This window comes from Martes martes (genome assembly GCF_963455335.1).
Source record: "Martes martes genome assembly, chromosome: 7".
Classification (NCBI taxonomy): Eukaryota; Metazoa; Chordata; class Mammalia; order Carnivora; family Mustelidae; genus Martes; species Martes martes.
In genome coordinates, this window is record NC_137894.1 from 80027975 (window position 1) to 80055923 (window position 27949).

The 27949-nt window shown below is 37.7% G+C and overlaps 1 protein-coding gene across 1 annotated transcript in view; it reads right to left on the bottom strand.

Moving 5' to 3' along the window:
• Positions 1-18655, bottom strand: part of HEATR5A (HEAT repeat containing 5A) — a 111441-nt gene extending 92786 nt beyond the window's left edge. Inside the window, exons 1-3 of the mRNA XM_080809056.1 lie at positions 18534-18655; positions 3213-3416; positions 1427-1638 (exon numbers count right to left, since the gene is read on the bottom strand). Coding sequence (XP_080665182.1) covers positions 1427-1638; positions 3213-3338 — 338 coding nt within the window. The 5' untranslated portion in view covers positions 3339-3416; positions 18534-18655. The remainder of the gene's footprint in view (positions 1-1426; positions 1639-3212; positions 3417-18533) is intronic.
• Between the last annotated feature and the right edge of the window lie 9294 nt (positions 18656-27949).

Genomic DNA, 27949 nt, shown 5'->3' on the forward strand with positions numbered 1-27949 from the left:
AGTGAAAAAACAGGAATCAAAAAAATCTTAGATTATGTAAAAGTGACTATTTAATTTTACTTTTAAAGTATAAAATTGCCCAGAATCTATTCAATTATTAAATCCTAAGGTATGATGCATGCATGAATACCAAGTAATTACACTTCCCATAACAACAATTTTTTTAAAAAAATGGGTCTTCAAATAATCAAAACCTCAGCCCAAAGATTCAATTCCCCCAAATTTTCTTATAAAATAATTTTCCATGAAACTGACCTGCATATATTGGCTAATCAAAGATAATCTTAAAGATGCGAGGTAAGAAAAACAGGAAATAATATTCTTATCAAGTCTTAAGTCTGAAAACTTCATGGGAAAATACATACTGTTAGAAGCTAAAAATTAGATCAACAGAAATTTCTGTAAAATTACTATTGTGGAACCATACACGGCAAATGACTTTCTCTAAAATAACAGACGAAAAAATGAACTGAATCGTAGAGAAAGAAACTAAGCTGTTCTTTTTAGGAGCTTAGAAGAGTATGTTTCTATATGGTACTTAATTAACTTTTATTACTAAGAGCTAATAAATTAAAAGAAAACCCAAGAGGTGAAGAACTCAAAATACCTTTTTCTTTTTTTTTTTTTTTTAAAGATTTTATTTATTTATTTGACAGACAGAGATCACAAGTAGGTAGAGAGGCAGGCAGAGAGAAGCTTCCCTCAGAGGGAAGCAGGCTCCCTGCTGAGCAGAGAACCCGATGCGATGCGGGGCTCGATCCCAGGACCCTGATATCATGACCCAAGCTGAAGGCAGCGGCTTAACCCATTGAGCCACCCAGGCGCCCAAAATACCTTTTTCTTAAACACTCAACTGCTAAGACTTTTTTTGTATTTATCCTTAAAACACTTCTTTTTTAATAGCTGACATATGTTAGTTTCAGGTGTACAACATAGTGATTCAATAATTATAAACATTACAAAATGCTCACTACAGCAAGTGTAGTTACCATCTGTCATCATACAACGTTATTACAGTATTATTGACTATACTCCCTGTGCTATACTTTCCATCCCTATGACTTATTTGTTTTTATAACTAGAAGTTTGTACCTCTTAATCCCCTTCACCTTTTTCACTTAACTCCCTCCCTATCCCCCACTCTGGCAACCACCAGTTTGTGTTCTACATTTATGGGTTTCCAGCTACTACATTTTTAGTAAGACAGTTTTCATTCCTAAATCAAGACTTCAAATACGTCTAAAATATTTTTTAGAATAGTCTCTCAACCAATGGGAAAATGTTAGATTTTAAAAAAATAGATTTAAAAAATGAGCGAAACAATTTGTACTCAGTCTCAAAATAATTATCAAGTAGTTTGGTTTCTTTAGAAAAATGATTCAACAAGGAAACACTACTTTATATTTAGTTTTAATATTTAACTTACAGTTTCGTGGGAAGATAACTTGGAGAATCATCTTTGCTACGAATAAGATCATTACATTTATCGATTGTCTCGTAAACAGAGAATGTGTCACCAATACTATAAAGAACACCTAGATTTTTAGCAAGGAGTTTGCGGGTAGGAGGACCTGGGGAGCTATTCAACAAAGATAGGAGCTGTTCAACAAGAGTCTTCTGTTTCTCCTTCACATCACTCTAGAAAGGAAGGTAACAAAGAAGAATTCAAAGTCAATATAATTACATGTAATCTTTTAATATGATTTTTCTTTCATATATTTAAGAATTAAAAACTCCAGAAAAACACAAAATTATTTTGACTAAAAATTACAAGTAAGTTGGTGGTGTAGTCATTGTGCCACACAAGGTAGTTTGCTGCCCTGCAGATATCTCCAAAAATTAATTTCTGGGCCACAATATAGTGGAATCTCTGTGAAGAAAGATAAGGGTACTACTTCTTCTATATCTTTCTTCTTCTGTTGAAAGGTAGAGCAAATATGTACTTTAACCAGAGGCTCTTTGTTATTGTCTCTCCCCTATATATATCTGTATAAATAAGCAGCAACCTATAATCTATCATGAGTTGACCCTGAAATGAATGACTGTGTTACTCAGATCTTTTTCTAAGTTTAGTGCAATTTTCTTTTTGTAAACTTATGCATCTAAATGCCAGTAATGTTAATCCATTTTACTTGTCTACTTTCTGAAAAAGGAGTACACAATACCATTATAATAGTAAAGATATTCAGGTGCTCACTAAAGCATAAGCTTCCACAATGAACTATTTATTAGTATATAGATTTTTGTCTTGTTAAATTCCAAATTTCTCCATGAGTAGTGTCTCTGTACCATTTCTGCATTACATATGGTGTCACTTACTATGTAGAAGAATACCCTCATTTTTAGTAGGAGATGTATGCAGAAGTATTTAAGGTGCAATACCATCTCATATGGCTCAGTAAATCAGTCAATCAAATATGGTAAAATGTTAACTGCTGAATAGAGCTGAAAGTATGAGTGATTTGGGTTTTTTTTGGAAATTATTTCATAAGCCTAAGAGTTAATATGTTTACTAAAAGACTTTTAAATTCATATTCTCCTTAAAAAGCTCACAACTTTTTAAAAGTGAAACTCCCTTACAATATTTAGCAATATATTAGACAAGGGCTTCATGCATATGAAGGTGAAGAAGATAATGAAAATGAAATCTAATAGAATGTGGTTTATAGTTAGTTTTTATATTTTTGTATATATATATTTAAAGATTTTATTTGTTTATTAGAGAGAGCGATATCACAAGCAGGGGGAAAGGGTAGAGGGAGAAGCAGGCTCCCTGCTTGGGGAGCCTGATGTGGGGCTTGATCCCAGGACCCCGGGATCAGGACTTGAGCTGAAGGCAGATGCTTAGCCGACTAGGCCACCCAGGCTCCCCTTTCTATATATTTTTAAAGTAATATAAAAAACATTGACTGATTTCTTCCTGCTTTGAAAGAATAGACTTCTTGTAATTTTTCATTATAAACTTTTAAAAAAATTAACATATAATGTATTATTAGCCCCAGGGGTACATGTCTGTGAATTGTTAGGCTTACACACCTCACAGCACTCACCCCCTCCCCAATGTCCATAATCATTATAAACTCTTAACAAGGTCTAGCATTTGAAAGCTAATTTAGGTTATTCTGAATGAAATTAGAAAAGCAAACCAAATGACCTACACAACATCTGGCACTTAAAAAAAAGTTTTAAGAAGTTTTTGCAATTTTACCCACCCTGCTGGTTGCCAGCAAGAGCTTCTCCAAATAGCTCAACCAATCAAAAATAAACTCTGCCTTCTGAACTTCACCTAGTTGATTGTACACTTCTTCATTCAGCAATAAGCTATGAGCTAATTCCATTCCTTGACAAAAATTCTCCTAGCTGGTCACAATTCTTCTCATTAAACTTCAGTCAATATATCTAAGAAAAAAAAAAACCTGTAATAGAGGAAAAGAACATATTTTAAAAGGAAGGCAATTCTAATACTGGAAATTTCCACAGAAAGCACAAAGTATAATTAAATTGGGAGATAGTTTTTATAAATTATAAACTGGGTGAAACTGGGAAATCCCAATACTGAACTCTTAACAATGATACAAAATCTACCTTTGACTCAGTTTTTGGAGAGCAGACAGGCAAAGCAGAAAAGTATCACATATCATATTCATATGAAAAAAATTGCTAAACAGAAGAGACATTCCATTAAAATTCTAAAAATTTTTAGGTTAGGCTACTAAGAGTTAGATTTTTAATTTTCTTTGTAGGGTAAATATCCTTTTACTAAAATAAAATGGGTCACGGGTACATATCAATAAATGACCAAATATCCAGACCTCCTACTAAAATTCTATAAAGCTTGACCTCTGCCTGGGCACATATCCTGTCATTTACCTGGATTTTGAAATGGAAGGACTTATTCCTATTAGCATCTGTTCCCTCAACCTAATAAAGATACTGCATATAGCTTGAGGCTACTAAGAGTTTTAGCAAAAAGTCTCATCTCAACCAGAATAGTCCTATCTCTGTGAGCCTTGTGAAAGCAAAGTCCTTTTTTTGAAGGCACTTGGATGGATGTTGTCCAGGGACTGTAGCAATAAAGATCGTCTCTGCTCTGACCCAAATCCAAAGTAGCCTTCATTTCTGCTGTAGCAAATACTCAGAAAAAGACAGAGTAGATTCTACTTGGTTTTGTTTTTTTAAATTCATGAGTATGTCCTGGGCATATACCTTCCAGAACATAAATAACATATAAGTGTATACACCCACCCACCCCTACACCCATTTATAAGATGACATCTTGATTACGGAATTTTTTATTTTTAGAAGGATCATGTTCAAGTTTATAGCAACATGTCTACAACTCATTTTTGAATAATTAAGTGACTCAATCAGCCATAAAATATAGTAAATGTTAACAGCTATATGTAGACAGTGGGTATGTGAATGGTCATTTTACTATTCTTCACTTTTTCCGTATTTTTTAAAAGATCACAATAAAAAGTTGGAAAAAATTATTTAAGAAATTAAGAAACACACAAGCAGGGCGCCTGGGTAGCTTAGTGGTAGAGCATGAGATTCTTGATCTTGGGGTCCTGAGTTTTAGCCCCACGTAGAGTATAGGGTTTACTTAAAAAAAAATTAAGGAAAATTAGAAGGGAAAGTTTAAGACAAAAAACACACAAGCTGGCTTTAAAAAAAATCATCACTACTACTTACAAGAGAGACAACTATCATCAAGAACATTATACGGAGAAGGCACTACATACATAAAAGATGGGTACTCTTATTCACTAATATATCAAAAATAAAATTAATAAATTATAAAACTCCCAGCAAAACAGAAACAGGTAATTAGAATTGCATGGAAATACAAATAGAATGCTGCAGGTAATTAAACTATAAAAATGGCAGTGGGCGCGCCTGGGTGGCTCAGTGGTTTAAGCCTCTGCCTTCAGCTCGGGTCATGATCCCAGCGTCCTGGGATCGAGCCCCGCCTCGGGCTCTCTGCTCAGCGGGGAGCCTGCTTCCTCCCTTCTCTCTCTGCCTGCCTCTCTGCCTACTTGTGATCTATCTGTCAAATAAATAAATAAAAAATCTTAAAAAAACAAATTTAAAAATGACAGTGGCATGGTTTGTGCCAAATTCCAAAACAACCCTCCTGCTAAAGCCACTGGCCACAGAATCCATGTGACACTATATTCCTCAAGGATTTAAACTTAATGAAAAGTAAATAAATAAAGATGTACATTTGTTCTCTTGTAAAAAAAAAAAAAAAAGAGAGAGAGAGAGAAAGAAAGAAAAAGAAAAAAGAAAAAAATCAGATGGGAGATCTAGGAAAGGCTTTTCTTTTTTTTCATTCATTTTTTTCTCCCACAGAGTTAACTGGTATAAAACTGCCTCCAGTATCAGATCTTCATAATTAATATAAATGTAAGAAGAGTCTATTTTTTAAAAAAGATTTTATTTGTTTATTTGACAGAGAGATACAGTGAGAGAAGAAACACAAGAAGCAGGGGGAGTGGTGGAGGGAGAAGCAGGCTCCCCATTGATCCCTGGGATCAATGAGGGGCTTGATCCCAGGACCCTGGGATCATGACCTGAGCCGAAAGCAGATGCTTAAGGACTGAGCCACCCAGGCGCCCCAAGACTCTCCTTATAAGATAGTAGTCACAAACTGATACCCTGTTGGCCAAATTTAGCCTGCAACATATTGGGGGAAAATTACTTACTAACATTTCAACATAAGATTTTACATGAAAACCTACATCCATAACCCCATATGGTAACAAATGGCTGAATCTAAGAGAAGAACCCTCCAGCAGACCATAGCTGTCACCTGGCCTACCCCATTCATTTACATTATTTGCCAACTTCTCTGAAGAAGTTGGTATTTAAGTTTTTAACTCCTACTCTTTATCTTACTTGCATCCCTCTGGCTTGGCCCAATATTCCGGATTCTGACTACGATGCTGCCCCAGAGGCCAAAAGGCAGCTTTTACCAATCTACACTCACCAAGTCTGCATGCTGCTTTAGCTATGTGGGTTGTTCCCTTCCAGTAAGTCTCACCTATCTGCCCAATACCACCTATAACCTGGTACTGATAGTCCTTCAAAAACAACAACAACAACAACAACAAAACCACACTAGGATTTTCAGAAATGTCAATTTTTAAGGAACAAGAACATAAACAATAATGCTAACAAATTCACTTTTACAGAGCCAAATGAATTTTTAGATTCTTGTTTAAATCCTTTCTTAAATTATCGAAGCCAACTGACCAAAATATACACAATTAAGGAAAAAAAGTTAATAAATGCTAGAGAAACAGTTTCTGGAAGAAACATTCTAGCTATACAGAAGGAGAAAAGCAAGTGTACACTAAGTATCTATGATTGTCTAAAGGAAAAAAAATTACCTCACTATCATAGAGAAAATTTCTTATAACTGCTATGGCAAATCAAAAATCCTATCTTAAGAATCAAATTATCCTTTTTAGAGGTCATTAGGACTGCTGAAGAGACTTTTTTTTCCCTTAGGCAGCAGCAATATTGTGGTGTAAAATGATCTATCAAGAAGCAAAATAGCTAACACAATGCAATAATAAATAATTCAGTAAAAAGCTTGAGATCATAAGCAGGGCAGAGTTACCTCCAAAGTCCTCAATACATTCCTCATATAAATTACTACTAAAAGTAGACAATTCATATTAGTAATCCTACATTTAACCACCCAACTCTAAAATGCACCTGTAATCTCCACATATGCACTATCAATGGGATCAGCAAATGCTTTTTGCAAGTAACAGATGTTCCTGCTCTTACCTGAAGTTTCACTTTAGGAAGATGAATACAAATGGAGTCAATATACTGTTATGTTTTAATATAACCACACCCTACAACTCTATGTATCTGAAGACTGCTTATTTTTCTAATTTTCTCTTATTTTCCATTTTTATGTTTCTGTTGAGATCACAGAGTGATAAGTTTATTAAAAGTGAACATACATTACAACAGATTTTTCAAACTACGAATATGCTACTTGAAAAAAACATTTGTATAGCTACTTTAAAACTACCCACCGTAATGCCAGCCATTATTTTTGACAAAGCTAACACTTGGCCACTTACTATGAGTGCTTTATATTTTCTCAAAAAATTCACAAAGTTGTTAAAGAAACAGCCAGCTATTTTTAGATGAGGAAACTGACGCACAGAAAAACTAAGTAACAGTCCTAATGTCATGATGAATTTGGATGTATACTTAAGCAGTCTGACTCTAGATACATGTGCTTTAACCACCAGATACTCTACTGCCACTCTCATCCAATCAAGCCCTTCCAATACCTCAAAATCAGCCATTTTTAAAAAAAGCTTAAAACATGTAGAGAATTTGTGGATAATATGGAACAGATCACTGTACTATTTCCTAAAAAATGAACACCAGATTCCTTATTTTAATACATATGAGAATCTAGTAATACAACAAAAGTTACCAAAAGAATTCTCAGGGTATTCATAATATATACTATAAATTTCCATGAATGCAATGTAATCTGAATGCAATGTAATCAAAACATGGCACAACAGTCATTTCCAGACCTAAGTAAGCTGTCCCGTGGAGAAACGTTAACATGTACCTGTTATGGATACTAGTCCTGTATTTTAAAAAGGTACACAAGAATATTACTTTACAGGGATGCCTGGGTGGCTCAGTCGGTTAAGCATCTGCCTTCAGCTCAGGTCATGATCCCAGGGTCCTGGGATACAGTCCCACATTGGGAACCTGCTTCTCCCTCTGCCTCCTGCTCCCCCTGCTTGGGCTCTCTCTCTCTCTCTCTGACAAATAAATAAATTAAAGTCTTTAAGAAAAAAAAAAAGAATATTACTTTACAGTCAAATATCGTATATGCTTGCTAACACAAAGCCATTAGCTGAACTAAGCTTACAAACACCTTCAATGCTTTTTAGACCATAAATTTCTCTGAAGCACTGTTTGCTTCCTTTGTAATAACTGCTCATATTTTGTGTACGATAGATACTCCTAGTGACTCAATCATAATTTTCATCCCTGAAGTCTTGTATATTGAGAAAAGTAGGCACTGTGTGCTAGACCTAAGGTTCTAACGTACTGTCCTACTACATGACTCTCAAAGTGGGATACCCCTAGCAGTGTGCCCACAGAATACACATACTAGAGGATCAAAATTTACTTAACCATTTCCTCTCTGACATTAACTTAAAACATCATACTAAAATAAATACACATTTAATATGCACTAGAAGGCAAAATTAATAGTATTTCAAGATAAAACATGAACCTTCAGAAAAATTCGAAGCATGACAAGCCTTTGTAGACTTCTTTTAATAAAATCACCGCCCCCCACCCCCCTGCCCACCACAACCCCACCAAAATTCACTCCCCTCTGCTGGTAAGAATACTAGTTTAGTGGAAATGTTTAAGAACAACTAAGCTGCTAGTAAGCTGAACTATATGAACTGCCATTTTTATAGTTCAAAAAAGTGGATGAATATCAGCAAATTCACATGGTTCAATTTAAATATCATGTTCAGTCTTCAAAGACTTGGCATAGTATAAGAAAGGCTAATGTCTCCATTCTGCATAGTGTTCTTACACCAGTGACTTTATTATCCTGGAGTAATACATCTGTATAAATATTGTTGACTGCTGAGATAAAAAGGAAGTTAATCTTATTATCATGAAGGGCTAATTTTCCATCTGAAAATGAGTTCACATCAAATTTAGGTAGGCAAATTTATGTAAGAAGTGTAAGCACCTGCAAGAATTTTATTTTTTCACCTTCAACAATTTTATTCATTTAAAATATTTTTTAGGGGGGAGAGAAAAGTGAGAGAGACTCTTAAGCAAGCTCCATGCCCAGTTTGGATCCCGATGGGGTCTTGTTCTCACAACCCTGAGATCATGACCTGAGTTGAAATCAAGAGTCCGACTCAACTGACTGAGCCACCCAGGAGCCCCTAAAATATTTTATTTTTAAATAATCTCTACACCCAATGTGGGGCTTAAACTCACAAGCCCAAGATCAACAGTTGTATGCTCTACCAACTGAGCCAGCCAGGCACCCCTCACCTTCAACAACTTCAAAAATAACACAAAACAAAACAGCCTACAGATGCCAGTCCTGATAGTGTTAACATGATTTTCTCTATATACGGTTTAAAGATTTATTTTGGTAGAGACAGGAACATATTTAAAATATGGTTAAGATTTACGGGGAAAAAGAGTCTTCCTAATCAATCTTTTTGGTCACTTAGTTTCTTAAAATGATTCATTATATCATTGTGAAGAGGGAAAAGAGAAAAAATTGCAATAATCAAAAAGAACAACAAACAAACACAAAATAAGATGGATCTGCTGCTTTGTTTTTTCTTTCCAGAGCATGAAAAGACCAATTTGCAATATGAACAAACCATTACGCAGTAAGTGGAACTAATTCCAGAATGTATCAAGTGTGTGAAGTTTTGAAATATATCATATGTAAATTCAAATTACTTCCTTCAACTCTCACTTCTCTAAAAGTCATCACAACAGCTTCAATTCAGCCTTAGTTTTTAGTTTTCTCAGTTTTGTTCAAAAAGCATAAAGAAAACAACAATGACAAAAAACCCTCTCAAAAATCTCCCCCGCTTCAGGAAACATACATAATCTTGAAATCCAAACCTTTCCCAAAAAACAAAACAGTAATTAGAATTAATCTAGAAAGAAGCTGGAGCATATCTATCCTGACCTAATTTAAGATTCTCTTTGACCTGTGATTCAGGCTTTGCAAGATTATAGGTTACAAAATACCAACTCACAAGTTACAGAGAGCTTTAGGTCATGCTTAAAATGTTGCCTAAGGGAGCCTGCCCCGGTAAAGAAAAAGTGAGGTCTTTTTTTTTCTTTTTTTTTAATTGTACTTTAAGTATCTGTGCCTACAGTCCTAAAGTTGGTCTGCTGACACATTTATAATTTTGTAACTTATTTCAGAGTTCTTTAATAGAGTTTTATCTTCATAATTTTTAAATCTTGTATTTATTCCATCTTCAAATGGGAAATATCTTGCTTCTTTCTTTCTAAATAGACTCACTATCTTAAAATTTAGCTAGGGGTGCCAAAGTGACGTAGTCAGGTAAGCATCTGGTTTTGGCACAGGTTGTCATCTCAGGGTCTTGAGACTGAGCCTTGGTCGGGCTCTGCATTCAGCAAAGAGTCTGCTTTAGACTCTTCTCTGCCCCTCCCCCTGTGCACACACTTGCTCTCTAAAATAAATAAATCAATCTTAAAAAAATAGTAAAATTCAGCTAAAAGAACCACTTCCTTCAGGAAAGCTTTCATGACTAATTCTCCTATTCTTACACTGTTTTCTCTTGGTATAGCACTTCTTCCATTATATTTATGGTCTTTAAAATGTTTGGCTTCTCCAGTTATCACTTAAGATTGTGAGATTCTTCTGACATTTTTCCAAATCATGACTTAAAAATCTTAACATTAATTATTAGAGTAGTAGCATGGATAATGTTTTTTTCTCTATCTCCAAATTTTAGTGATTTTAAAGTTTTTAAAATGAAACCCTTAAAAACCAATAAACAAACTAAACTTCTGTTAGATTTCTAACTTTTAAAATTCACAGTACCATTTGTCGGCATCATCTCGGTAATATCACAAATGAGGAGGACACATGTATAGGCTGCTGTTGTAGTTTCTGGCTGTGCCTTTCACCTTCCTAGGAGACTCCCAAATCACAATGGCAATAGCACCTATTACTCACTGAGCCAGGAACTTTTTAGGTTCTTAACTTATACCATCTCTAATCATCACAAGGAAGAAAGCAAGGAAGATACTACTGGTCCTTATTTTATGGATAAAGAAACTAGTAAGATATTCTCTTTCCTCACTGCTAGGAAGCCTTTCCACAGGGGAGAGAAGGAAAAACAGAATTTTTACATGAAAATGTAAGGAACAAAATATGCAGAATAAATGGCATGGGGAGGGGAGAGGTCATTACTCTACATTTGGGCTCCTTCTCTATTTACCCTACATCTTTCAGTAAATCACAAAATTGGCTTCATCTTCTAACTCTTCCAAGGATAAGGAGTCCAAAGAATTAAAAAGGGAGTGTTCTGAAAATAGCAAGGGGAACAACACAAAGAAGATAGGTAAGTTCTTAAAATTAAAGGAAACTAAGTGTATCATGATAGCAGACCTGTAACAATGCAGACAAGTGGTTCATAATTCTAGCTGCTTTAAAAAAAAAAAAATACCAAAGCCAAGTCTAAAACAATCAAATCAGAATCTCTAAAGGTTGGGGTGCTGTAAATAAATGGATTTTTCATTTAACCACTACCATCAAATCCCCACTAACACTATTAATTTTTAGGTAAAAATACTCAGCCTAGATTATAATACGGATGATTTTAATAGCTGATTAACATCCACTACTCTCCTAAATTTCTTCTATTAAACTAGGTAAGAAAGATTTACCTTGATATTTTTAAATTTTTTTTTTTTAAATTTTTTTTTTTTTTTAAAGATTTTTTATTTATTTATTTGACAGACAGAGATCACAAGTAGGCAGAGAGGCAGGCAGAGAGAGAGAGGAAGAGAAGCAGGCCTCCCGCTGAGCAGGGAGCCCGATGCGGGGCTCGATCCCAGGACCCTGGGATCATGACCTGAGCCGAAAGCAGAGGCTTTAACCCACTGAGCCACCCAGGCGCCCCATACCTTGATATTTTTAGATAAGCTATAGCAACCGAAACTGCTTTAGAAAGCAGGAGAATGACAATGACATTCAAACCCATGATATTATTTGGGATGAACCTAACCTTAGTCTAATTCTTTATTAACAACCTTAAAAATAAAAATAAGTTATTATTAGTTAGTATTTTAAAATGTTGGGGCGCCTAGGTGGCTCAGTGGGTTAAGCCTCTGCCTTCGGCTCGGGTTGTGGTCTCAGGGTCCTGGGATCGAGCCCCACATTAGGCTCTCTGCTCAGCAGGGATCCTGCTTCCCTCTCTCTCTGCCTGCCTCTCTGCCTACTTGTGATCTATCAAATAAATAAATAAAATATTTTTAAAAATAAAAAATATATTTCAAAATCTTTAGTGTACAATGATTGAAGCCCAAAAAGAATTTAATTGAATGGCTCAAAATCACATGTACATTAAATCTAAATACGATAAGTACAAAAACTTTAAAAGCCAACACTAAGAATTTAGAAAACCTAATAGTTTCATAGTGACAGCACAAAGAGGTACTCTTTTGGAAAATATATCAGAAATCATAAAAATATCAAAGTTATCTGACAAAGGCATCCTGCTTTTGAAAATTCATGCTAAAGAAGGGGTGCCTGGGTGGCTCAGTTGGTTTAGCATTTGCCTTTGGCTCAGTTCATGACCCCGGGGTCCTAGAATCAAGCCATCCCCATTAGGCTCCCTGCTCAGCCCGGAGCTTGCTTCTCCCTTTCCTTCTGCCTGCCACTCCCCCTGTTTTCATTTGCTCTCTGTCAAATAAATAAATAAAATCTTAAAAAAAAAGAAAAAGAAAATTCATGTTAAAGAAAGATAAAGGAAAATATCAGAAGCATTAGTGTTGATTATAGCCGTATAAAGGTGGTAACTGGAAAATTCCAAGTCCAACATTAGAGAAATGGTTAAATAAATTTTGAAAGAAAAAATAAATTTTGGCATATTCAAATATTAGATTCCATTAAAAATTATAATTAAAGGGGCACCTGGCTGGCTCAGTCAGCAGATCATGTGACTCTTGATCTCAGGGTGGTAAGTTCGAGTTCCACATTATGGGGGGGGTAGAGTTTACTTAAAAAAATTATAATTATGAAAACTACAAGTGCAGAAGTTTACATATTAAGAGAGGGTCCTGTAGGTAAAGCAGTGTTTCCTGAAGTGTTTTTATAGAACAGTAGTACCAAAGAATGAAGATTTGTTGTGGGGGGGCAGGGAGGAGGTCTAATACCAAATACTTTTAGAAAATGCCAAATTGGCAGTTTCTTTCCTACACAGCGTCTCCATACATTGTAATATGGTAATGGGCACTATATTGTATATATATGTGTATGTATATATATATATATATACATATATATATGTGTGTATGTATATATATATATACACATATATATATATATACATGCCAGAAGGGCATGTATATATAGTACTCAGTGTTTTAACTACAGACATCTTCCGAAACTCTACCTCTTTCTTTCTCTCTCTCTTCCTCCCTCCCTCTCTTTTTCCCTAATAGGTTCCATGCCCAGTGTGAACCCAACATGGGGCTTGAACTCATGACCCTGAGATCAAGACCTGAGCCCACACCAAGAGTCGGATGCTTAACTGACTGAGCCACCCAAGCATCCCACTACCTTTTTCTTTTTTTCCCCCCAGCTGGGAATGTTGTGAAACTAGTGTTCTACAGAACACAATCTTCGAAATAACATCATTAAATACTATAAATCAATAAATTTAAATACTTCTTTTTATTCATACTATGATAGGATTTTTATTAGAAGACTATATAACAAATTAATATCACACCTACTTAAAAGTGGCCATTTCTGATTAGTATTTTCGATCAAATTATCTAACATTAAATATTCTAAATATAAACAGAATCTTCTCTTAGCTCCTCCTAAAATATGAATAAAAGAAAAGATGCTTTTAATTAACCTAGTATAAAAGTTCACATAAAAATGTGTGTTATTCCTACTTATAACTAAGTTTCACATCACACACCTTCCAAACTAAAAACAGCTTGTTGCGCCATAAATTAAACATTTTGGGGGGAATTCTGACTACAAATTCTCATAAAAATCAACTTAAGTCAAGTTTTTTGTCATTTCACACGAAGTCTAACTTGTAACATGCCCAGTCACTGCACTATCATATTTTAATATATAATGAAAAAACATCAAGTACAGCAAGATTCCAAGACTGTTTCCTGCAAACTTGGTAGGGATGGGGAGAATGCTGCTTATCACTGCATACAAACCAGCAGGAATGGCAGATGCACACAGCTCCAAGAACCAACGGAAAACACATCCTATGAGATACAGAAGTTAGGATGAAAAAGGAAAGAAATAGGAATTGCGGGGAAATTTATGAACTGGCGTAAGAAACACAAGCAGGGATGTGACTTACTTTGCCTTCCTCTTCTGTTTTTCTGAGGTACTGCAGATCACTATTAGGGATGAGAAAAATGAATTAACTGAAGGAGGCTGCCAACGGGAGCCCCACTGAAGTCCTACTGGTTCTGCCAATTCTCATTCCAGATTACAAAAGAGAAAATCCCTGAAGCGTAAAAGGAAGTGTTGTGGGGAAGCAAGGGGAACTCAGCAGTACAAACCAACTCTAAGGCAGTGATCTGAGAAGGAGCTAACATTTTTTGTGACAATTCACTTAAAAGTAGAAACTTTTAATCCTTCTAACACTGAAACTTGATTATTACCCTCATTTTATAGATGATGGTACACAAGAAACATGTCCAAGGTCAAGATGTTATTTAAAGCAGAATAAGATAATGCCTCCATCTGTCTGGTTTCAATGTTCATGTTCCTTCAACTACTTCATACAGCCTCTTCATAAGTGTCTCTAATCACTATTACTGACAGGTACTGCCATAGCCACTGAAGCATCTAATCATTATAACTTTATTATTCTTTTTCATCACTTCATTCTCCTCTTATGTCGGTACTTTGAGGCTTTTTGTTAAAGTGTGAGGTCTTCTAGAGACATCAACTTTCAAAGGACTCTTTCCATCTAGACAGTAAATCAATAAGTACCAACAGTGATAGTTCAGTCTTTGGATATTCTTGACAATTTTTATCACTCTTTGTTCCGCAAACCAACTCTTCCATCTCCCTCTAGGAAGAAAGATTTCATTCTGGGCATTGAGGAGTGCCAGAAGGCATATTTTAAGATAGAATATTTATCCTTCTTTTATCACCCACCTCACTCATCTGAAAGTAACTATCTAAACAACTTCACTACTTGGTACACCAAGTTACAACTCCAGTAAGAAGAAAAAAAAGTTTTTTGTTTTGCTTTGTTCTGTGTGTGTTTCTTAATTAATTAATTTATTTGACAGATACAGATCGCAAGCAGGCAGAGGCAGGCAGAGAGAGAGGGAAGCAGGCTCCCTGCTGAGCAGAGAGCCCGATGTGGGACTCGATCCCAGGACCCTGAGATCATGACCGAAGCCAAAGGCAGAGGCTCAACCCACGGAGCCACCCAGGAGCCCCTGTATTTTGGTTTTTTTAAAGGATATACAGTAATTAATTATTTCAAAGATCATGAACTTTCCTAATCTAAGTCTCTTGAGAGGTCTCTCACAGCCTATTCATTCTTAGTTTAGGCATAATTAATAATCCAGTTATCTGGATTCTAGCTAGGGTGGAAAAGAACACCATATTAAAAGTGAAAGAGCAAAGTCATTGAGATCAGGAGGAAGTTAAAGCAGGATGCTAATGGTGATGGAAGCAACCAAAATACTATTTAATAAAGCAGAGACATTTTAAAAAGTAGGGCAACATGAGACTACTAAATACTACTAAGCAAAGTGCACCAGATGCCATTATTCTTCCAGATCAGCAGAGGCCAGGAATCCTTGCCCAGTTTTCCAATAATCTATCCTTGTATTTGCTATTTGTGAAATCTGTCACTTAGGGCTTCTTGGTTTAGACCTTGCCTACCTTACAATATCCCCCTTCCTCCCCCTTCAAACTGTGACTTTTTTTTTTAAGATTTTATTTATTTATTTGACAGAGAGAGATCACAAGTAGGTAGAGAGGCAGGCAGAGAGAGAGGAGGAAGCAGGCTCCCTGTCGGACAGAGAGCCCGATGCGGGGCTCGATCCCAGGACCCTGAGATCATGACCCAAGCCGAAGGCAGAGGCTTTAACCCACTGAGCCACCCAGGTGCCCCCAAACTGTGACTCTTATATCAGCCTTAATCCACACTATGGTCTGACATCTTGGTTCTTCCTCAAGGCTCTCACTTCTAACTCACAGCAAACATATCCTATGGAATACCCAGCCTAGAACTTAGCTACATTTCTGACCTTCGTGGAGTCCTACTGAAGAGGTTTTATTGACAGACACTGCTTCTTACTATCTGCCAGATCCCCAGCTACACTCCTAACTTTGCAAGTAGAGCTCCCTGGAACAACTCCATTATTCCTCTGCCTTTTGGCAGCCACCCTTATGGCTGCACCCAAGTAATATACAGTGAACATACCATCTATTACCTCTAACCTCCCAAAACAGTCTGGGGCAACACTCTGGCAATCAAATTCACTGATATTTCAGCAGCAAAAGATAAAACATATTCACATAAGGTGGGATTAAATAATAACTATAAATAGCTTTATATCAGTTTGCATTATATTTTGCTGCCAAATGAGTTAAGAAAAAAACTTTCCAGAGCCTTCCCACACTGGAATTAAGATGAAGGGGCTCTGTACATATATGTCTTTCTTTCCATTTTTTCCTTTCCAGCTCTCCTCCCAAAATATTAAAGAAAAAAATTTTGGTGAAATTTGGTGTTTCAATAGGTAATTTCAACTTTCTGATAATTTTACTTAAGTAAAAAATGTACTAAATAAACGAGGTATATTTTGGGTATATACACAAAAACATGTATATATTCATCATACAGATATCATACAAAAGGATATAAACACACGCTGATATATTTACCCACAGAGAAGCAATATTCAGGCAACAAGTATAACTAAGTTACTGAAGAAGTAGACATATAAAACATTTTATTTAGTGCAATTAGAACCATACCAGGGTTTTAAGATTAGTGATACAGGATACAAGCTCCAAAAGAAGCCTTTTTTTTTTCTTTTCTTTTCTTCCAGGATTTAGAACAAAAGAATTTTAGAATAGTAAGGGGCCTAAACAAATCCAGTTTAACCTTTATTCTATTCATAAGATAATTAAGAAAGGCTAAAAAATAAGTTATAAATGGCCTCAATCCCCTTTCTGAAGGAAAGCTGGATGGAGGACAGATGCATTGCTTAAAAACAAAAGTACCTAAATTCAGGTCTCCTGACTGTCAGAAATCTTTTCCTATATTATAGCTCTCTATATAAAATAACTGCATTCTAAGACAAATCAAACGTCCAATACTTTTTTTTTTTAAAGATTTTATTTATTTATTTGACAGACAGAGATCACAAGTAGGCAGAGAGGCAGGCAGAGAGAGAGGAGGAAGCAGGCTCCCCGCGGAGCAGAAAGCCCGAGCCAAGCCGAAGGCAGAGGCTTAACCCACTGAGCCACCCAGGCGCCCCACGTTCAATACTTTTTTAATTGTCACTATTCTTATGTTATAAACCCTGTCTGCTTACCCATTAAGGGAAAAAAAAAAATCGATGGTATTAAAATGTAAGACAAGTCTCAGCTTCACTGTTGATCTAAAATGACTTTATTAAAGACACAATTTTTAAAACATGTGGAAATGAAACCAGATAAATTCTTCTCTCCCCATCCATCTAATGCTCAGCTCTAAGGAGACTTCTGCTTTCCTTACACTTTAATCTCGCTAGATTACTTTTTCCAAAAGTTCTTAACAGTACTTGTGGGTACATTCTCCCCGCTCCTTTCAGCATCTCTTCTAGGCTCCAAGTTCCCTCAGATTGCACAGCCTACACACAAAAGGTGCTGAATATCTGAATAAATAAACGCACATAAAAATAATGTATAATTATGATACTTAAGGAAGGAGCTCAAATAATCTGGCTTCTATTATCTGACTTGACAGTTATAAAAATCATCTTAACTTGCCAGAGGTATACATTACTGTGACCAGTAAATACCATAAAGCATTTTATAAAGTTCCTAAACACTTTATAATCACTCGAAATGACGCTTCGCTGCCTGAGAGTACGGTAAGAGGAAATGTTTCCTCACACTAAGCAAATGCTACTCCAGCAAAGGCTTTTTTTTTCTCGGAGATAACTGGAAGTTAGTCCTTGCGTAGAAGGCAATACCCACTCCCTTTTCCAGAGCAATTCTGGAAACCCGCCTTGAGGGTGAGGTGCGGGCGCTCAGAGAGCCCCGCTCCCGACGGACCTGGGGCGCAATGGGCGCCACTTGGGCGGGTCCCGCCAGTAGGGTTCCGACCTTCCGACCTTTCTCCACAGGCCAGGAGTGCCGGGCTCCCGCCGGCGGGCAGAGTCCACGCCTACCTGTTGTGCTCCGGTAAAACCACTTTCCCGGAGCCGGGGGACAGGAAGACTGACCGCACTGGCCATTCGGTCGTCCCCGCGCACCAGTCCCGTCCCTCCTCGGCGAGTTCTGACCCCTTCAGCACGACACCTAATCCCTCCACGCATTCCCGCACTCAGGTTCCCCGCTTCCTCCACCACTTCGCAGCCGCGACCACCCTGGGGACCCCCAAGCCGCCCAACTCCCAGGCAGGCCCGGGTGTGATGTCCCTCCCAGTGGACAGGCAGCTCGGGCACCGCCCCCCTCGCGGCCCGCAGCGTCTCCACTCCCAGGATCCCAGATTGCTCACCTTCTGGGGTCCCCCACGGCTCAGTGCCCTTCCCAGTCCTGCCACGTTACCGACTCCACAAAACAGCAGGGCAGCGCCGAGACTCGCCGGCAGCGGCGACTGCGAGGCAGTGCGGCGGGAGGGGCGCGCGAGGGGCGGAGCCGGAAAGCTCGGAGCCCGCGAGCGCGGCGGGAGCCAGCGATTGGGAACGCGCCCTGCGCCGCGCCGCCGATTCTAGGCGCCCTCAGCCGGTCGCCGAGCCATCGAGCACCCACTCTGGCAGGCGTGATTGCTCCACCGCCGAAAGAGCGATGGGGGAGGGTGCTGCCCAAGTTAATTGAGGCGGGGGCAGTGGCTATGCAGTCGGTAGATCTTGGCCACAACTATTTTTGTCTGTTGTCATCGCCAGCCAGAATCCTTAGGGGCTGCACTGGAGCATCTGAAGGCCAAGACGCACGGAGTCTGAAGAAATTCAGGCAGGAAGTGCTGTGGGTGTGGATGGTGTTACGTTAAACAGGGAAGGGACCCTAGAGAGCTTTGTGGAGCTACTCCTGGTTTTAGAGCAGAGACGCTGGGGCTTGACAAATCGCCTTACTCAGGGTCACACACTGAGTCAGTGGTGGAATTGGGATTCACAGCCACTTGGCTCCAAGTCAAGTGCGTTTTTCCAGTATACACAGCGTTCTGAATATAATTTTCAGTGTTTATTTTGAAACAGTCTCAAGGTTACAATAATGTTGCAACTATATGACAACGAACATTTTTCCTGAACCATTTGCTATTTAAGTTGCCGACATGATGCCGTATTATTCCTAAATACTTCAGTGTGTGTCTTACTAATAATCACCCTCAACTATGTAATCTCCATCTACCAAAATCAAAACATTTACATGATACATTACATTTAGCCAATTGTCCCAGTAATGTTTTTTATGGAAAAAAATTATTCAGTTTAGAATCAAGCATTGTTTTTACTTGTCATGCATCTTTAGTTGCTTTCAATCTGGAACACTTCCTCAGTCTTACCTTTACTTTCATATCCTTGACACTTTTGAAGATTCCCGGCCAATTATTTTGTAGAATGGCTTTCACTTTCCATCTGTCTGATGTATATTTATGATTAGAATCAGGCTAAGTGTTTATGACAGGACCATCACAAAAGTAATTCTGTGTTCTAATTCTGAGGCCAGATGCTTGGTTTCTCAAACTGTTTTGAAAGCAAAAGCAGAACTATAGTTGTATTAGTTGCATTATTAACTTAGCTGCACATATTATTTTGTTCCTTATGTTTTATGCACCTCTTTTTTTTTTTTAAGATTTCATTTATTTATTTAATTGACAGAGAGAGACAGTGAGAGAGGGAACACAAGCAGATGGAATGGGAGAGGGAGAAGCAGGCTTCGGCCAAGAAGGGAGCCTGATGTGGGACTTGAACCCAGGGGATCATGACCTAAGCGGAAGGCAAATGCTTAACGACTGAGCCACCCAGGCACCCCTGTTTTATGCACCTCTTACCAATCATTAACTTTGGCTTTTCTACTCCTACTCCCAGTTTACCCACTGATTTTAGAAACCTAATGGGGTCTCACCAATAACATTAGTCTTGAAATTATCTAACATACCTGATCTTACCAGGTCCCAAAGGATGCCTCATTATCCAGAAGAATGCACACCTCCAGGTTGTTTCAAGCTTCCCTCCCTTCAAGGTGTCAAGAAACCCCTCACCCTCCTCTCATATATTCACCTCTTTCCCCAAACATATATAAGCTGTCTCTAGGCTTAACAGGTTACAGCAATCTTTAGAATAATTCCTTGCCTTCTCCTTGGGATGCCCTTCTCACAGTAAAGCTTTCTTAGCTAGCTTCAAAACTCATGTCCAAGATGTTGGCTTACTGTGCATCAGGTGCATGGAGAAGTCTGAGTTTGGTAACAGTGGCATTCTATCAGATGCCAGGGTGGCTCAGTTGGTTAAGCATATGCCTTTGGCCCAGGTTACGATCCCAGGGTCCTGGTATTGAGTCCCCCATTAGGCTCTTTGCTCAGCAGGGTCCTTCTGCCTGCAGTTTCCCCAGCTTGTGTTCTTTCTCTGACATTTATTTATTAATACATAAAATATGTAAAAATAAATAAATAAATAAATTGCATCCTATCAAGTGGCACATTTTAATTAGTCTCATTATTGTTTGTTTTAATAAAGTAGCATCTACCAGGCTTCTGCACTATAAAGTTACTTATTTCCCCTTTGTAATTAATAAGTATTTTGTGGGGGGAGGGTCTTTGAAATTATGTATTTTCTCATCAAAATTTTAATTTATTTGTTTATATCTGTAAATTCAGAGTTTCCTATTAAATGGGTCATAATCTATTTCTATCATTGTTTATTTTGATGTTAAAATTATCCCAAGTTTGGTCTGGGGGAGCCCCATTCATGCTGGTTCCTGTGTCTTTGTGTGTTTTAAATTCTTTTGCAATATTTTTTATAAAACACTTTTAAAATACAGAAAAATTGAAAGAGTTTTATATGCCATATACACACTATCCATAGTCTACACTAATATTTCACTATTCTGTGCCCTTCTGACACACCTCCATCATTCTTTGAGCACTCCCTTATTTTCTGGCAGTGTAAGATGTTCTAAGATCTTCTTGCCCCAACCCTAGATGCAGCCATTTATCCAGGAGCCCTGGTTCTTTTAGTGGAGAATGGTATTTAGAAGCACTAGGTGTGCTCAGTGCTACTGGGGTATCACTGCTCAGGCTCTCAGTGGATGTGGCTAGTGAATATTTTTATACTCATAAAGTGCATCTATATAGATAACTCTCTCTCTCTCTCTCTCTATATATATATATATATCACACATTTACAACTATATTTCTTTATCCAACAATATATATTGAAAAACCATATTTCACAGTATTATCTCCAATCTAGCATCACACAGTGTATTCTATTTTTTGCCCATATTTGTAACTCCTTTCTCCTACAGAGAGAAACCTGGATCTTATTATCCTTGAGATATTTACTTGTTTGAATACCTCCTCTATATTTAAGAAATCACCCATAGCTGCCATCTCTCCCTTTGGAGGATGCTGTATTTACCCACTACGGTTCTGCAACTCCAAAATTAGCCATGACAAACCACCCTTCCAACTTTCTTCTTTTCTTACCCCTGCTTCCAAACCTTGTGCCAGTGCCCAGTCCCTAAGCTCTCATCACTCTGCTCACGCTCCATCTCTTGTCAAGCATTCCCCTAGGCATCCTATTTACTCCACTTGATATATACAGACACACACACAAACACAGACAGACACATACACAGACACATTGGGTACTATAAATTACCCTGAGAAAGGCAATAAAGTATTATAAATCCTGAAGGAGAGAGAAATGAAGTTCTATTGGGAGGCTCATGAAGGGTTTAAAGAAAAAGATGACATTTAAAATGTAGACTTTGGGGGTGCCTGGGTGGCTCAGGTGGTTAGGTGTCTAACTCTTGACTTCAGCTCAAGCCATGACCTCAGGGTCCAGAGACTGAGCCCCACGTTGGGCTCCAAGCTCCATGTGGAGTGTGCTTGGGATTCTGTCTCTCCCTCTCCCTCTGCCTTTCACCCTGCACTCTCTCTCTCGCTCCGTCTCTCAAAATAAATGAATAAATAAAATCTTTTTAGAAAGTTAAAAAAAGGACACCTACATGGGTCAGTCAGTTAAGTGTCTGACTTCGGCTCAGGTCATGATCTTGGGGGTCCCTGGGCTGAGCTCCATACTGGGCCCCATGCTCAGCGGGGAGTTGGCTTCTCCCTCTCCCTCTACTCCTCCTCATGCTCTCCCTCTCTCAAATAAATAAATAAAATCTTTAAAAAAAAATAAATAAAGTTTTAAAGATAACTAAATAAATAAAATGGGCTTTGAAGGATGCATAAGAATGAATGAGTAGGATGTATGTATTCTATTAGATACTAAAAAAACTCTGGAGGGCGCTTGGATGGCTCAGTCGTTAAGCTTCCACTTTCGGTTCCTGGCATGATCCCGGGATCCTGGGATCAAGTCCTGAATCAGGCTCCCTGCTCAATGAGGAGCCTGCTTCTCCCTCTCCCACTTCCCCTGCTTGCGTTCCCTCTCTGGCTGTCTCTCTCTGTTAAATGAATAAATAAAATCTTTAAAAAGAACAACCCTCTGGAAAATAATTTGAGCAGGCCCAAAGAAGAGAATGTAATTCATTTTAACTGAACGTGTAGTACAAAAATAACAACACTAGAATTTTTACACTAGAATTTTTAGAGCTGGAAGGGATATTATGTATCATTGAGTCCGACTACTAGTTTTACAGAAGATTCAAAGATGACTCCAAATTTTGAGCTTAAATGACTAAGAGAATTAAATGAGAAGGAGGAGTCAGTTTGGAGGGGTAAACAACACTTTTAATTGTAAACATGTCACATTTGAGTAGAGCATCCAGGGAGAAATGTGGGTCAGAACCAGAGATCTAGTTCAGAACTTTTCCATATGGAGCTGACAGCTGACACAATGAAAGAGGAAAAAAAAGAAAACATAGAACCCTGAAAAACAACCAGTTTAGTTTTAACCAAACAGAAATGTGTTCTACCTTTCAACTTCTATTTTACTTTGTTCAGTCCCATATTGGGATTTTGAGTCACGATATTATAATTAGCATTATTATAATAATAATTTTCTGCTAATTATAATTAGCAGAAAGAACACAGCTTTGGAATTAGGTCACTTGTGTTCAAATCCTAATTCCCCCACTTAGTAGGTATTACCTAGGGAACACCACTTTGTATCTTTGAAGCTCAGTTTCCTCCCTTTAAAATGAGAATAATGACTCCCTCTCTGAGGGGTAGCAAAAGATTCAAGATATAATGGAAATAACTAGCAGGTTGCTCATTGTCAAATAATAGCTAGCATTGTCAGGCACTTGCCTTATTTTTCTGTCCCAACTTATTCCAGCTTGTTAACTCAGTTGGTGTTCTGTTTGGCACACAGAAGCTTCCCATCTGGTATTGTTGAAGGGATGAAGAACTGTATATATTTTCTATTTTTTAATACTCAGCAGTAGAGTGCATTATACTACCTCTCCTTGGCTTTTTATAAAGGAACAACTTCCCTACCAATAAATGAAGCATTCTTAGAATTGTTGGTATTTAATGATATATGTAAAAATTACAGAGTAAACCAGTAGTTACCCATTTGACTGGCTATGTGATATCTTGTTTAATTTATTGTTTAAATACATCTGATATAATGACTCTAGGTTCCAAGCAGCCTACATTTGGGAAACTGAAGATGATAGATTACTTTTAAGATTGCCTCTACCCCTGAGATTATAAAATTCAATGACGGTAGAACAGTATTATCTAAACAACGGGACTACAGCTCTCCCATAGAACTCTAGTGTCCTGCTCTTGATTGTAATCCTTAAGAGGTTAATAGGTGTTCTTTTAAATAGGCATTCTTAAATAAATTTCACAAAGACTATATGTTAATATAGCCATCTTCTAGAGAATCATCATGGATAAGAATAAGCTGCATTTTATGTGGTGTCTCCCAAGCTTATTTGGCAATGGAATATAGTCTCTTTTTTAAAGGAATGCAACTCGTATCTTTGAGAACTAGTCTTCCTTCAGAGCAGACTTTGGGAAATACAGCTCTGGAAGTTTGTTATTAGTGATCCACTCAGTCTTAACAGGTTGCTCAGTGTTGATGAAACCATCAAGGAAACTGGAGCGTACATGTAGCAAGCTCATGTCACAAAACACATGGGTTGGGCACAGCTTCCACCCTGTCGATTTCAATACAATCTAAAGCCTGAAACCACATTGATACCCCAGTCCAACAAAAGATATGCTCACACTTTGTGATACAGCTTTCTACTTTTTGATCTATCAAGCATTATTTGTCAATGTACTGCTGAGTATGCTGTAATCTGTGACAGTTTTTTTTTTTTAAGATTTATTTATTTTTTGAGAGAGAGAGCGAAAGAGAGCACATGAGGTGGGGGAGGGGAAGGGACAGAGGGAGAGACAGAGAGAATCCCAAGTAAACTCCCCACTGAGCCTGAAGCCCAATGCAGGGCTTGATCCCAGGACCCTGAGATCATGACTTGAGCTGAAATCAAGAGTTGGCCATCTAACCAACTGAGCTACCTAGGCGCCCCTCTGTGATAGCTTTTAGCACTAGATTTCTTTTTTTGTTTAAGATTTATTTATTTATTTTTGTTTATTTGTGAGAGAGATAGAGAGATAGCGAGAAGGAGAGCACAAGCAGTGGGGGAGAGGGAGAAGCAGGCTCCTACTGAACAGGGTCAATCCCGGGACCTTGGGATCATGACCTGAGCTGAAGGCAGAACCTTAACAGACTGAGCCATCCAGGTGCCCCAAGATTTATTTATTTTAGAGAGAGAGAGAATGAAAGAGAGAATGTATGTGTGCTGGGGGAAGGGCAGAAGGAAAGGGAGAATGAGAGTTCTTGAGCAGACTCCACACTAAGCTCAGAGCTGACATTGAGTTTGATCTCACCACCCTGAGATCATCATCTGAGCTGAAATCAAGAGTCGGCAGCCCAACCGGCTTAGCCACCCAGGCACCCCTAGCACTAAATTTCTAATAAGAACTTTTGAGCCATGGGTAGGATTTTCTACAGTTGGTAAACTACTACTATAAATATTCAGCGAAGAAGTGACACTTACAACAGCATAGGTCTTGATCTATGATGGCAAGTAAGTAATAGTAGACCATCTAACCTTGAAAGAAGCACTTAAACTCAGGGCTAGTGTTTCTAAGCAGAAATATTGAGCAAATGTAGATTTGCAACTATGCATTTAATACTATATGCAAGAAATGATTGCAATTACGTTCATACTTGACTAGGACACCTAAAGTCCCTTCCAATTCATTTTTCTCCAATCAGATTAAGAAATACTGTGTTTTAGATGTGCATAAACTTTACGGTTTTGTTCCAGAGTTGCTGCCATATATTTTATAAGTCAGCTTTTTAATCTCTTTGGGCTTCAATTCCCTCCTCTGGAAAATGAGCATGCATATTAGGTTTCTAAGATATCTTCCAATTTTAAAAATTCAAGTATTCTACTATTATTCTTATAAAAACACCTTCAAAGTAAATAGAATAGCTATTATTTGGAAGAAATAGAAACCAAAGTTCAGAACAGCTAGGTGATTTGTCCATGTTTGGAACAAGATTCCAGAAGTAAGATTTAAGACTAAGCCTTCTGAATCCTTGTCTGATATCTTTTTCATATTATCATAGTACCATATATATTCAGAACTATACAAAATATGCTAAATAGAACAGTACTTTTAAAAGTTTTTCTTTTATATATATGTAGTGATATTTATTTTAAAATATTATTCACATTGCTTGAAAATACAAATTTTTAAAACGCAAGGAAACAAAAACATAATCCTACTACCTCCACATAACAATCATTTTCACTTATTTGATTTTCTTTCAACTGTTACTTACATGTCTAAGTAAAGCGATATGCATATGGCCTATCAAATTCATATTCATAGTCATTTCATTACACATAGACATCTAAACATCAGTTCCTGGTTATAGTACTGCTAGCATTTAGTTACCTGGACCTGAAGAGAGAGGAAAAAACTGCTCTCTCCTACTTACAGGTAGGTGTGATTGGCAAGGAGTGAAGAGGACCTTAAATGACTCTAGTTTACAATGGTAATCTTTTTAAACTAATTTCTGTCTTTAAAATCTCATGATTAGACTCATTTTTCTGGTTTTCATAAGATAAAGCAAGAGACTTCAGGAGGCTGATGTTGAGATGCTCTTACTTGGGGTGGGAGAGAAAATCCTGGAGATCTCCTGGCTTATTCCTTTAATATAGTTTCACCTTGGAAGACAGGGAAGATGTGACCCTGAAAGATTGAGCAGCGGGACAGGAAGGTTTCCATGGTAAGGGGGAGGACTAGGCAGCAACAAACCTTCAATAGCCAGGGAAAGAAGGTTCTGGATAGTGGGATCCATAGCAGATTCCAGGAAGAGGAGAGGAGGTGTCTGTGGGTAATCAATAAAAGTGGGGCTGAGAGGATTTAGATGAGAGTCCTTGGTCAGCTTGTCAATTTTTCCCTGCCAGAAAGTTCCTGATGGGAACCACAGGAAGCACCATCATAAGCCAAATTAATCATGTAGTTAATCTGTCAAGGTTAAGGAACAAAATTTAATATCATTAGCAGCTTCGTTCTAAACATGAGCCAAAACCCGAGGAACGGGATAGGTCAAGCAAGAACTAGGACTAAAGAGGAGGGCTGTGTTACTAAATATTTTTTAAATTAACATACAATGTATTATTTGTTTCAGGGGTACAGGTCTGTGATTCATCAGTCTTACACAATTCACAGCACTCACCATAACATATACCCTACCTGATGTATTACAAAAGCTGTCAACTTTAGCTGCAAGCTCTTTAGAAAGTAAATTATTTACCTGTAGACAGGTAACTTAAGAGAATAATTTAGTGCTTTCATTTAAGGATATTTTGTTCTTTATTTTTTTTTTTTTAATTTTTTTTTTTTTTTTTTTTTTATTTGTTAGAGAGAGAGCGAGCGAGCACAGGCAGACAGAGTGGTAGGCAGAGGCAGAGGGAGAAGCAGGCTCCCCGCGGAGCAAGGAGCCTGATGTGGGACTCGATCCCAGGAAGCTGGGATCATGACCTGAGCCGAAGGCAGCTGCTTAACCAACTGAGCCACCCAGGCGTCCCGGATATTTTGTTCTTTATAAATAGCATATAAGGCATCCCACCAAAGCCTTATTCATCTGACATTTGAATGTAAAAACTGAAGATGCATAATTATCTACTAAAAAATGAAATATATTGAAACAATAATTATACAAGATAACATGGTAATATTAAGACCCATAAAATTTGTTGTAAAATTCATAATCTAAGATTACTTGTCTAATTCAAGAAATTGAACTTCCCCAGTAAAAGGACAAAACTCTACCTGGTTGATTAATAGTATTCCTACTGAATTATCACATGTGAGGAGAAACTATATACAATATTATATGACATACTTATGAAAGTGTAATGTGTATATATATGTCTATTACTAACTTCTTTGGGACATGTTATTCTTGAAATAAATCTAATAAAAATTAGTTTATATGTCAAACTTCTTGCTTAGCTACAAACTTATAAGAGAGAATGTTATCTAGGGGCGCCTGGGTGGCTCAGTGGGTTAAAGCCTCTGCCTTCGGCTCAGGTCATGATCCCAGGGTTCTGGGATCGAGCCCCGCATCGGGCTCTCTGCTCACTGGAGAGCCTGCTTCCTCCTCTCTCTCTGCCTGCCTCTCTGCCTACTTGTGATCTCTGTCTGTCAAATAAATAAATAAAATTTAAAAAAAAAAAAAAGAGAGAATGTTATCTAGATGCAAATATTTA